Genomic DNA, 13,137 nt, shown 5'->3' with positions numbered 1-13,137 from the left:
CCTTCCCTTCCCGCACCTTCCCTTCCCGCACCTTCCCTTCCCTTCTCCGTGGGTTTCTCAGCCAGGAACGCTGCCTTGGCTCCTCACCACCCCTCAGAGCATCAGTTCAGCTGCAGACAAACATTTCAGCTCCCCAGGACACAAGTTCCTCCCTTGCTAATTGAGGATTCTAGAGGTCATAATGCAGGGGTTTAACTAAGGTTTGCAAAGCATCAGAAAATTTGAAAGGAAAGGTTCTGTTCATCAGCAAATTATTACTATCAAAATAATATTAAATTGAAGTTATTTTAAAACAAATAACATGCTCATTTACTGATGATGGCCATGACAGGCATTAAATATTTTATTTTTAAATAAAGCAAAATGACCTTGATTTGCCACACCAGCGTAATTTTCAGATTCAATTATTTTACTATTGAATAATTAACAGTGACCCTGATTTGCTGAACGTTCAGGTTACAGAAGCTGTCAGTTTTAACTAGACTCCAAGGACTGAGCGTGGGCTTTGTGCTGGGCTGACTGGTACCTTCAGAAGCTTCCAAATGCAGGTTATTTTAAGGCTTATCACTGTTTCTTTTGGTGGGAAAACACTCTATTCACCTCTCTCCACCCTATTTTCACAGAGCAGTGGGTTGGGAGGTGGAGAGAAGTGGCCTCAGGTTCCCTCACTGCTCTCCAGGGCACTGGTGGCACTGCTGCAGAGCACAGGGACCTTCACCAGGCCACAGGCTTGGCACCCAACAGATCTGGAGGATTTCCCTCAAGCTGGTGCTCCCCACACCTCAGAGAAATCCAAGTAGTGGCCTCAGGTCCAGATCTAGAGCTGAGAACTTCATGCTGTAAGTGCTGGAGAGGCTGTGAACCGTCTGTGACTGGCACAGTGGGAAGCTGGAAAGAGCAGCTGCAGGAAAGTAGGGCCCTGCCACATCTCCAAGCTCTCGTGGCAGCAGCACACCGCTCTCTGAGGTGTGAGTGCTGCTGGAGCGTGATCCCTGCCGGCACTGCGAGAGAAAACAGACATTTGGGTCTTGGCTTTGGACTCAGCTTCAGATCCCATTCCATGTTTAATGAGGTTGGCACCTCTGGACCTGAGGGGGAGAGCTAGTGAAATGTCTCCCAGCACCACGGAGTACATTCCACACCCACCTTTGGGGGCACCAGGTCAAGGCACTGGCCAGCAGCGGCTCTGTAAGACACAGGGATCAGCACTGAGCTGACAGGGCATCCAGACACCTCCACTCACACAGACACCTCCAAACAGGGTCCAAACAAGTGACTGCTGGGACACCACCACCATCTCCTGAAGAGCTGTGCTGACCTCCAGGCCAGAGTTTGGGATCTGAAATCAGCCCTGGCCCCTCTGCACCTGCCCACACTGGGGGCTGCACAGCCCCAAGGCACAAATCCTCTGAGGTGCCAAGGAGGGACAGCAGTTTGGTTAGAGATGGAGCCCCTCTCAATGAGGAAAAATAGAGAATTGGGATTGTTCAGCCTGGAGAAGAGAAGCTTCAGGGTGACCTAATTTTGGCCTTCCAGTGCCTGAAGGGGCTCCAGGACAGCTGGAGAGGGACTTTGGAAGAGAGCCTGGAATGATAAGACAAAGGGAATAGCTTCCCACTGCCAGCGGCAGTGTTAGATGGGATATTGGGAAGAAATTCTTGGCTGTGAGGGTAGGGAGGCCCTGGCACAGGGTGCCCAGGAAGCTGTGACTGCCCTGGGAAGCTGTTCCAGGCCAGGTTGGACAGGGCTTGGGGCAACCTGGGATAGTGGAAAGTGTCCCTGCCCATGGCAGGGGGTTGGAATTGGATGGTCTTTATTTATGTTCTCTTCCAGCCTAAACCATTCATGATTCCCTGATCAGCCCCACCTCTCACCCCACACCGTCTCCTTTCTCTTGCAGGTGGCTGGAGAGGAGAGGCTCCTGCGTGGCTCCACTCGTTTGTCCTCAGGGACCTCCAGCCCAGCAGCCCCTTCCTGCTGGGTGGCCTCTCTGCTGCAGATGTGGCTTCTCCTCGCTCCTGCTGTGCTGAGCCTCCCTGTGATGTGAGGCAGGGCTGGCACACACCAGGCAGAGACTCGATTTGTGTTGGTTTCTTTACTCAACAACCAGACCAGTAACTTTTTCAGGAGAGCAGGGAGAAGGGAGGGGATGGGAAGGCAAGGTGAGTTTTTGGGCATCCCTTCCTCCTCCTCATCTGTCTGCCAGTTTATTTGATTTTATATGATCAGCATTGTTGACAACCAGCTCATTCTTGGTCCTGGCCACCTTCCCACACACAGCCTGGTTGTTGTTTCTCCAGCTCTCTGTGGATAGGGCTGGAGCCATGGACAATTCACTCGGAAAAGACGGAGAGAGTTGATCCAAGAAATGAGAGCTGCAAGGAAATGCTTTTTCCTGCCCCAGCCAAGAGGGGAAAGACTTTTGATGGATGAATGAATGGATGACCTGTCAGGAGGTTTCCTGAAGCCCACATTGAGGGCTCTTGACAGGACATGTCGAGTGACGTGGAGTTCAGACTGTCTCCAGGGTTGCTCAGGACCTGAAGGACAGCGCACCTGGTTCCTTCAGACTGAAGAAACCAGATGACTGGTGAGAAGGTTGGTTTTGTTCACTGGAGAGGAATCTGAAGCACCTCTGCAGAGGACCAAGTAACCACACTCTGAACTGGCTGGCAGGGATTATCCATCCTCTCCAAACCATGGCCAAAGTGCAACCAGCATCCGTGTCCCACCTGTCACCTGTCCCTCCTTTTTAGGGAAACCTGTGTCCTGTATTGATGGTATTCAGGAAGAAACTCGTGTGTTGCATTTTGTTTATGGCTGAATTTTTTGTGTCCCAACCCAAACATCTCCATGCACTGCTCCTGTACAGTGTTTGGGGCATTTTTGTCACATCCAAACAACCAGAGGCCAATGTTGCCCCACTCCAGGCTGCCCTTTCAGCATCAGGGGCCGAGGTGTGAGCCCATGGGCAGGATTTGATGTCAGCCCAACATATCCCACTCTCACATGCTACCTGTTCATGCACTGGTCTCATAGGCACAGGTCTCCAGCCAGGGGATTTCATTGGGAAATTTTCCTGGGAAGAGATAGGATAGGAGAGGTTTGACAGATCCCACCCCCAAGACAGAAATACCCAGCCAAGAAAGGCCAATTAATTACATCATGGTAGGGACTGGACTGCTACAGTTTCCCCTCTGTGAAGAACAGGCAGAGGCCACCCCCTGTGTCCAGGTGAGCAGGGGAAGGGCTTTGCCTCTTGCCAGGTTTTACTCTTCCATTGAAGATGTCATTTAAGCAAAGGCTGCTGAAGTGACGCTTTCTCCTGAGCTGCAACCAGAGCCCAAGGGAGGAAGGGGAGGATGAATGTCTCTGCAGTGTCTTGGGGCACAGGGAGGCAGGTGTGTGACCTTGGATTTCCTGAGCATCCCAGGGTCTTTCCTCTAGGAGGTGAGCTGGGGAATCCCAGTGCCCTTTTGGGGGGCTGAACCCTCTACTAGGTTAAGCCAGGGAAGAGGATGGTAAGGAAGAGTGAGAAGGTTTCCCAGGATAAAGGCTTCCCAGGGCTGAGTGCCATGGGAGGAAGAGCAATAGCCCCAGAATCCCCTTGAGTGTATTTAGGCCTGGCCTTTGCAGCAGTCCATTTATTCCTTGGTTTGTGCTCCTCCAATAAATATCATGAATCCCTTGGCATTCGAATGCATGGAAGGGTGGAGGAAGCATCTGACACAGCAAAGTCCATTGCTTTTTATTCCCATTTCCTGCAAATCCTCTCCCATTGCTTATTGCTTCAGATTTTCTGAGAAACTGCAGCAACTTCCTTGGCTTTTGTTCCAACAAGAAACCACTCTGGTTTTCAGCTGAACACCTGTGGATGTGTCTGACATGAACAGAAATCCTCCTGCTGCATCCTGCCCAAAGTGCTACTCTGAGGTTGTGCAGAGGAACACACCAAGTTCCCAGGCTCGTGTGCAGGGTCACCCTGAGCTGAAAGTTGTATGTGAGAACTCCGTGGCCAAGGGGCTCACTCTGGTCAGGAAAGCAGACGAGGAGGGAGAGCTGCAGGCAGGGAAATCCTTTCAAAATGACCCCATACGTGCCCAGAGTTGCTGTGAACATCCCCCCTTTATCCTGGACATCAGTGTCTCCTGAGAGACCAAGTGACACAACTCCAACCTGCAGCTCTGCAAAGCTTGTGTTCTTGGAGCTGCAGGTGGGAGAGGGACGAAACCCTGATTGCTGAGCCCTTCAAAGGCAAGGAACTACCTCAACACCACGAGGTCATGCTGGGAATTGCATTCCCCTGCCCCTTTCCTTAGTCCCGTAGTCATTCTCTGCTTTTCCACACATCTGGCCCCACCAAAGCAGTCTCCATCAGCTTTCAGCTGTGCACAGGCTGAGTGTCTCAAAGGATGGGGATACAGGTGTCAGCTGCTTTCCAGGAGCACACGCGCCTGTGTCTCTCGTGTGCCAGTGTCAGTGATGTTGAAGTGTCACTTTGCCATTTCCTTCTCATTCAGCAGAGAAAGGTTTTTTCTGGGTGGTCAGGATGCCTGGTGGCCCCAGCTCACCCCTCCCTTCAGACTGGTGTGCTGTAAAAGAGGAGAATCCTGCTCAAGGACGGGATGGGATGGAGGAGACCTCCAGAGGTAACCTAGTGCCAGCACCGTGTCCCCCATCAGTACCTACTTTAATTTCAGTGAGAAATTAAATTAATTTACAATTTCAGTGAGAGATTTATATCAGAGAATCGTGAAATGGGTCAGGTGGGACCTGAAAGCACAACTCGTTCCAGCCCCCTGCCATGAGCAGGGACACCTTCCACAAGACCAGGTTCTCCCCCGCTCCATCCAGCCTGGCTCTGGACACTTCCAAGGGTACCTGGCTTTAAAGGCTCTGCAGATTTTCGTTGTCTCTGTGCATCACAGCCCAACAAGATCCTCAGTTCCCATGTTCTGCCCTCCAGGCCCTGTCTCAGGCCAGCTCTGCCCTTCTGGGGTTCCTCAGGGTTCACAGGTGCTCCAGAATGAAGTGAATGAGGCACAGAGCGAGGAGCCTCTCACCCAGCAGGAAAGAGCTGGGGGTGGGAATTAACAAAAAAAAGTTATCCCTAAACTTTCATGGCTTTGTTCTGATTATTTCACTCCTTCCATCAATATTTAATGCTGATGCTCTCTCCAAGCCTGTTCATGAATCAACCTTTGCAAAAAAGGATGACTTTTGATCCTTTCTTTTGGAGGAAGCAAACATGATTACTCTCCTTCCACCCACCAGCATGTGCCCAGACCACTGCTTTTTCCTTGTGAAAAGTCACTAATTTTTTTGGATGAAATTCCATCTCTGCTGAGTTCTGTTAAGTGAACCACGGATCTTCATTTTTAAGTCTCTTGATTAACCACAGAAGTCGTAGCAGCTGCTTGTAAAGGCAAAAGACTGAGTGAGCCAAGAGGCAGAAAGGGAGACAATTTTTTTTTAGGAATTACTCCATTCCTGAGGACCTCCATAAGCACAAAGAAGAATCATAGAAAAAGAAAGGAAAAAACAAACCACAGTTAAAGAACCAGCCAGACCTTCTGTAGCCACTGAACTCTATTTGTTTTGGCTGCACAGCACCACTCCCAGTGGCTGGCAGCCCTGAGAGCCTGTGAAATATTGTGTATGTACTTATTCTTGTCATGTCATGTCATCATGTCCAGCATTGTCCAGGCTGGAGCAGGAGCTGGGAGGGAGCCCCAGGGCTGGGAGATGGTGCTGGAGCAGGAACCTCATTGTGCACCTGCTCGAGGGGAGGGAGGTGGGTGCCAGCCCAAACTGGGGTCAAACTTGTACTTACCTTTTCTGTCCGTGTCAGTACTCAAACATATCCATGAATAAAGCACACACGCATTTTCCTGACCCCCTCACTCCTGCCTGCCATGCCAGCTTGTCCCTGCCAGCACGTCCAGGATGGTGCTCAGCTCTCTGCTCCCGTGCTCAAGGCAGCTGGAAGGAACCAGGGCATGTTGTGTGCGGGTTGGAAGAGTGGTGGAGCTGAGATGAGCCGTGCTTGGATGGAGTCATAGAGCCACAGAATATCCTCAGCTGGAAGGGACCCACAGGGATCATCAAATCCACCCCCTGTCCCTGCCCAGACCCCCCAACAACTCCCCCAGGCATCCCTGGAGCGCTGTCCAAATGCTCCTGGAGCCTCCAGCAGCCTCAGGACTGTGCCCATTCCCTGGGGAGCCAGCACCTCTGGGGAGACCCTTTCCCAAAATCCAACCTAAACCTGCCCTGCCAGCTCCAGCTGGAGCTCCTGGTGTGGTCCCAGAGAGCAGAGATCGGAGCTGGCCCTTGGGAGGAAGCTGCAGACACCTCTGAGGGCTCCTCTCAGCTCCAAACCCAGCTCCAGTCCGGTGTCTCCCAGCAAGGAGGGGTGACAGGTGACAAACAGCTCTTCTGAGATGGAGAGGCGTCAGTGGCATCTGCCATGGAGACACAGTCCCCACATGAGTCCTGGGGCTCTTTGTGTTGCCTGGGGGGGTGAAACATGCAGAGGTTTGGGATAAATTTGGGGCAGGTTTGGCTGAAAGCTGGTGCCAGCACAGGGAGAGGGAGGCACTGCAAGGCACAGCAGGGATGGGAATAATTGCACCTGCATTTAGGGGCCTGTGGAGCCACTGATGGCAGGATGATCCACTGAGTGGAAAAAACTGGGAAAGGCTGGTGCTGCACCCCTGTGCTGGGCACAAGAGGAAGGGAGATAGAGGAGCAGGGTGGGTGATGCCAAGTGCCAGCCAGGAAGACTTTTGTTCATGCTGTGAACATCTGTGAGCTGCTTTTGGCAACTTAAAAAAGTAAAACAAATCACAGGAAAAAGTATTAGAGGCAAATGGAATGTTTTCTTACCAGTTCTGGGTAGGGGAAAGAAAACCTAGAAAATAAATGTATATAAAATTTATATTAAAGTAATGAGTGAAATTCAAGTCAGTTCTTAAAGTGAGTTCAAGGCTGAACACATAAATGTTACAATTTCTCCTCCCAGAAATCATCTTCACCTCCATGTGTGCTTGGGGCAGCTGAGGATGCAGAGGAGGAGCAGAACCTGGGAGCTGGGGGTGGACTTGGACTCTCCTCAAAGCCTTTTCCCCCCAGCAATGCCCAGGCTGGGGTTTTGCTGACCCAAAGGACAATTCCTGTGACATTTCCAGCCAGCTGAAGCTGAACCATGCTCTGAAAGCCTTGCAGGTCTGAGGGATTTTCCCGGGCTCTTGTCAAGCTGCTCGGCCAAGATCAGCACCCAAAAACTGGTGGGGCCAGTCCAGGGCCACAGAGTGCTGGGGTCCCCGGAGCTGCTGGGCTCCAGGGGCTCCTGGTGCTGAAGGACCCCTCAGGACACCCCAGTGGGACCCCCTGGGCTCTGCACCTGGGGCTCAGGTCAGGGCAGAACTGGCTGCAGCAGCCCTGCTCTGGGAGGGAACATCGCCTGGACATCGTCCTGAACTTAAGGTGAGGAGATTCTGGAGCAGGACAAGCACAAATAGCTGGAAGAAGCTGTGGCTGACCCTCACTCCTACCCTGTCTCTGGGTCTGGGTACGGTTTTGGGGGTGCTGGCTGAGCCCACAGCTAAACTGAGCACCACTCCCTCCTACAGCCACAGCAAACTCTGAGGAACAAGCCCAGGAAGAGACATTTCCACATTCCCAGAGAAAAGTTCTTACAACCTGTGTATCCCCCAGGACAGCAGGGACAGGGCTGGGAGCAGGCTGCTCTAGTGGCAGGTGTCCCAGGGCAGGGGTTGGCTGCTCTTTAAAGTCCCTTCCAGCCCAAAGCATTCCATGTTTCTGTGACAGAGCAGGGCCTGGGACAGCACAGCAGCTGTGAAGGAGAGACCTGCACAGTCCCCACCACGCTGGGACTGCAGACACAGCACAGTAAAATCCTGCAGCTGTGGCAAGGAGATGTTGAAATCAGGAACAACAATTTACCACACGTTATCTCCAAGCAAACAGTGCTAAAATGCTGATAGGGATGGAGACATCTTGCTTCAGTTATTAACACTGAATTTCTGCAGAAACAGTGGGTGTTTGCCAAAGGGAAAAGCTGCAGAATTAGCTCTGACATGAAAAATGCTCAAGTTACTTTGTGAGGTTTTTTCTTAAGGGGAAGTGGAAATGATTTCTGGCAGGGACACCTTCCACTATCCCAGGTTGCTCCAAGCCTGGCCTTGGACACTTCCAGGGACCCAGGGGCAGCCCCAGCTGGGACAGGGCCTTGCACCTTCACAGGGAAGAATTTCTTCCCAATATCCCATCCATCCCTGGCCTCTGGAGGTGGGGAGCCATTCCCCCTTGTCCTAACCCTGCAAGTCAGTGAAAAACATCCAGTTTTGGTGAACTTTGGGCCCTGAGGTCTTGCTCTTTGTTTGTGGGGAAGATTTCTCTCTTCTGAGACATCTCTAGTGCAGATCCCCAATCCAAGTTTGTCACTGAGTCTCTGGAGTCACCCAGAAGAAGAGGTGCCTGTAAGACATCATGAACCTCACCTCAGAGCTCTCGTAGGGTGCTGAGGGTGAGCCACGATCGTGGCCAAGGGAGCTGGCACAGTCTGGGGAGGTGTTGCTGTTCACATCCATCCTGCAGTGGGGAACACGAGGAGCTCAGCTCCCATCATGCTGACACCTGGCTCCAGCAGCCTCATCACCAGGCAGAAAACTCAGCAGCAGCAGCTGCCATCACCTCATTAGAAAATCTCCCCCCACCTTAGGCCTTTGGCAGGATCTCAGTGGTTCCACTCCATCCCTGCAATCTCTGTTCTGCTGCTTGATTAGTTCAGAATCCAAAAACCCCAGGGAGGAACTCAAGAATCTGCTGATTCTTTTTTCCCAAATGGCAATGCACTGGCTATTGAAGTCTGGCTCTTCTGTGCACCTCTCTTCCTCTTCTCTTCCCATGAATGGGGAAAAAAGGAAATGTTGGTGCCTCTGCTGTATTGTAGATGATTTACCACCAGCCAGTGATGTGGAACTACCCAAAGGTGCCCCAAACCCCAAACTTTTTGCTGAGTGGAAATAAAACCACCCATCCTCCAGTCCAGGATTTCTGGGGGAGATAAATTGGGGGTTTTTTTAAGACTTAAAGTCCTTTCTTCCTGTAGGTGATTAATATTTAAGGTTTGTGGAAAGAAAAGCTGGACCTCAAATTCCTCTCTGGCTCCTTGCCCAAAACCATTCATTGCTGACAGCTGATGACAAAGATCATCATCCCAGATGTACACAAAGCCTTGAGAACCCTCCACGCTCTCTTCCCTTCCTTCTCTTCAAACCTTTTTTTTTTGCTACAACACAAGAAAAACGGAGCAGGGACGAAAAATGGCTCCATCTCTGTGATTTCTCCTGCTGTCCAAAAGAAACTTAAAGCAGTTTCAAAACCACTACCCCCTGCCCATTTCATTTCAAGGCTGGACAGCGCACGCTGTGCTGTCAGCCTGGCGTCCTCCGCTCAGCTCGCAGCGATTGCTGCGCTCCTGCATCCCAGGCTGAAGCAGCACAAGTCTGCAGAGCTGCCCGAAACCTTCATGGCTCATAAATGTCAGCTTCAACTCTGCTTCATCCCAGCAGTGCTTAATTTGAAAGTTGAAGAGTGACACAAAAATAAATGGAGAAGAAGGGATTGTGTCCCGGCAGGACTGGAGCTGTGCGTGCCCGGGCGTTACGGATCAAGTGACAGATTTAGGTAAACCCTGCCTTAGGCTCCGACTCTTGGCAGCAGCTCTGCTTAGATGACCTGCACCTCAACCTCTCTGGCTCACAAGTTCTTAAGGCTGGCTGATTAGGGCTATAAAAATATTAAAATTATTATAATTATAGAATTATTAAATGATTATAAAACCTGTTATTTATTGAACAGACAGGAGGTAATAGACAAAAGGCCTTGAACTGTTACTACACAATATAAAACAAGACAAGTACTGGGAGACTACATAAAACTGCACCACATTAAGGTACCTGGATTAAAGCTAACAAAGACACAGTAGAGAACAGGTGCTGGGACTGAGAGACGGGACTCTGGAAAAAGGAGTGCAAAAAGTAATCCAAGCAAAAAGCCAAAGCCTGAGCAGGAGCTGGAGTTGTTTATTGAAGGCACAGCATCTCAAGCATAGAAGAACAGGCTTACAGAAATCTGGAGTCGCAGTATCCTTCATGCAGCACATTTTTCTGCTGTTACAGTTCCAGGGCTTCAGCTCCTACAGAAGTTTCACACTACTGAAAGTCAATTGTTTGCATTCCTTGACAGCCTTACAAATCCACAGTTTCAAAAACCTCTCTCAGCTGAATGTGCTGTGCCTTGTCATATCAGCAAGTTCCTGTTCCAGGGCTTGTAGCCCACCAAGGCTGTTTTATCTTGTTCTGCTGTTCTCTCTGTTCCATCTCCCCTCTGATTTCCCACAAACAGGAGTCAGTGGAACTTCCTGAGCTGCTGATGGAGGACAGAGTCCTTCCACTCAGCCCTCGAGAGAGTAACCTCAAAATTGGTGACCCAGCTTTGGGGAAAAGCCCCACAAATTTCTAGGGAACATGCAGAAGACTTTCATTTTGTGAAAGTTCGGTGAAGCTTTTATAGTTTGTAAAGTGGAGTGTCTGTCAGTCAAAAATTCCAGTTTATTTTTCCGCAATCTTGCTTCCACGGCAAGGTTTTATTGTCAGCAGTAGTGTCATTCCCCAGTGCCTGAAGGAGACAGGCAGTCTTCAGTGAGTGATTTCACCAAACTGCAAGCTGTTGTGCAGGGTGGGAAGCCTTGCACCAGGTAACAAAGAAGAGCTGAGTTCCTGTGCTGGAGGAGTCCTGCTACCCCTGTGCAGGAGGTGGAGAGGAGCGGCCAGGCCACCCTGCCGTGTCTCTCCAGCCCTTGTGTCCATCTGAAACACCAGCTGGTGCCAACATCTAATAAATGATCAGCAGAACTGCTGATCCCATTTCCATGGAGGGCAGATTTTCCTCTTTGGATTAAACAAATAAATTTAGTGGAAAAAATTATTAGTGAGAGTAAGAAAGGGGAGGGGTTGTGATTTTATAGTTCTGTGGGGGTTATGTCATGAGGGGCAGTGGAGAGGTGGCTCTGATCTCTGCTCTCTGTGACAATGACAGGACCAGGGAATGCTGGAGCTGGGCCAGGACTGGGTTGGATTTTGGGAAAGGTTCCTGATCCAGAGGTGCTGGCACTGCCCAGGCTCCCCAGGGAATGGGCACGGCCCCGAGGCTGCCCCAGCTCCAGGAGCTCCCAGGGATGAACAGGGGGCATTGCTGGGGGGTCTGGGCAGGGCCAGGGATGGATCCTTGTGGGTCCCTTCCAGCTGAGGATATTCTGTGATTCTATTTAAACCCTGAATGCAGAAGCTCTGAGTTTTGGGACTGTGGAATCACTGAATTATCTGGGCTGGAAAAGATCTTTAGGACAATCAAGCCAAAGCACTGGAGGATCAGTTGTATCTTGACAGCTGGGACCCACAATCCCCTGAGGGGGTGGGAGAAACAAATTCCTCCTTCAACCCTGACCATCCAAACCTCCTGCATGGAGGACAGTTTTCTATACAACCATAGAATTATTTAGGTTGGTAAAGACCCCCAGCACACTGAAAACCTTGGTGGGATTCTCCTCCCTTCTCCCACCCTTTGGAGACAGCCAAGGAGATCAGGGACCAAGAACTGCCCTAAGGCACCTGGGGAAAGCGAACCTGAGGTAGAAATGGAAACTATTTAATGATTGTCTCTATCTTTGAAATCTTTGAAAAGCTTTGACTCTTTGAATTACATCAATGCATCCCCCATCCTCTGGGATGTCCCTCCCTCCTCCTCCCAGATTCAGCACCTGCCAGGAGCCACCACCACCACCACAGCAGAAACTCACCCTCACCTCAGCCAGGAGCCTCCAAAAACACCTTGAATTATTTATCTCCCCCATTTTAAGAAAATAAATCAGAGGAAAAATTTAACCAGATCATCTACTTTTTATTTCAGAGGAAAGATTTGCATTATTTACTTTAATTTATATACATGTACTTCACATTTGTATTTAAAATGCACAGACCTCCCAAGAATTTTCTCGTTCTGGCTTTAAATTAGCTGTTATTTTACAATACAAAAAATTATACCAAAAACCTGCAATCCTAAATGTGTGTATGTATAACACCCACAACCCCAGCAATGAAATAGTTTACAATACTTGCTCCTATTTACACATGAATGCAATAAATGCTAAATTATACATATTAACAAACTAAGCTCAAGTCTGAACACGGATAAGAATCATAAATAATTACAGAATAAAGAGGAAAAAAATCCAGAATACAATTAATTCAAGGATCTTAGTTTAAAGAACATTTATTGTGCACAAATTTCAGAGAAATAGAAAACTTTTTTTTTTTTTTTTTTTTTTTTAATGGACTGACATATGATACACTCTGCAACAATTGTTATTTTTTTCCTTCTTTCTACTGGTGAGGTTTCTGGAATCAATACTAAACAGACAGGAAATGTCTAAAGAATTCTAGTACCTGGAAGACGCACACGAATAGTCTGTGTATAGTGTCAGAACAAAGAAACTGAACAAAACCTGCCCTGATGCAAAAAAATCAGCATATGCACATACTGTAGTAGTCCTGGCATGGAAACTCAGCTCATTTCAGCAGCTGCCAATAGAAAAAGCAAGAATTTGACTAAAATTGCAAAGAACACATCAAAAAATGAGGAGCACACCCCAAGCCATCCCTTCCCTGCCCTTCCCTTCCCTTCCTTCCACGGCCCCAACGCTCGGTGAGCGCCTTTCCCCCAAATCCCACCCAACTCCATCTCCCGCCTGCTCCTGCAGCTCAGCCCTTCCCTGCCCTTCCCCGGGGGCTCCAGGACAAACCAGGAGAGGAACAACAACCTAAACTGGGAGAGGAACAGCCTAAACTGGGAGAGGAACAACCTAAACTGGGAGAGGAACAGCCTAAACCAGGAGAGGAACAACAACCTAAACCAGGAGAGGAACAGCCTAAACTGGGAGAGGAACAGCCTAAACTGGGAGAGGAACAACCTAAACTGGGAGAGGAACAACCTAAACCAGGAGAGGAACAACAACCTAAACCAGGAGAGGAACAGCCTAAACCAGGAGAG

The 13,137-nt window shown here is 49.7% G+C and overlaps 2 protein-coding genes across 4 annotated transcripts in view; one reads left to right on the top strand and one right to left on the bottom strand.

The window, feature by feature from the left end:
* The window catches only part of LOC107198636 (GDNF family receptor alpha-4), a 72,437-nt gene extending 66,398 nt beyond the window's left edge, over positions 1 to 6,039 (top strand). Inside the window, exon 8 of the mRNA XM_015615752.3 lies at positions 1,901 to 6,039. Within this exon, the coding sequence (XP_015471238.1) occupies positions 1,901 to 2,047 (147 nt within the window). The 3' untranslated portion in view covers positions 2,048 to 6,039. The remainder of the gene's footprint in view (positions 1 to 1,900) is intronic.
* A 5,933-nt stretch (positions 6,040 to 11,972) lies between these two features.
* ATRN (attractin) overlaps positions 11,973 to 13,137 on the bottom strand; it is a 151,863-nt gene continuing 150,698 nt past the window's right edge. For 2 of the 3 annotated variants that reach the window (XM_033511471.1, XM_033511472.1), the window contains one exon: positions 11,973 to 13,123. The gene's annotated coding sequence lies outside the window, so the exon portion shown is untranslated. The remainder of the gene's footprint in view (positions 13,124 to 13,137) is intronic. The other variant, XM_033511473.1, reaches the window with a different exon arrangement.

Source organism: Parus major, unplaced genomic scaffold, assembly GCF_001522545.3.
Source record: "Parus major isolate Abel unplaced genomic scaffold, Parus_major1.1 Scaffold257, whole genome shotgun sequence".
In the NCBI taxonomy this organism is placed as follows: domain Eukaryota; kingdom Metazoa; phylum Chordata; class Aves; order Passeriformes; family Paridae; genus Parus; species Parus major.
The sequence above is the reverse complement of the archived record's forward strand: the minus strand, read 5'-3'. Positions and strand labels throughout refer to the sequence as shown.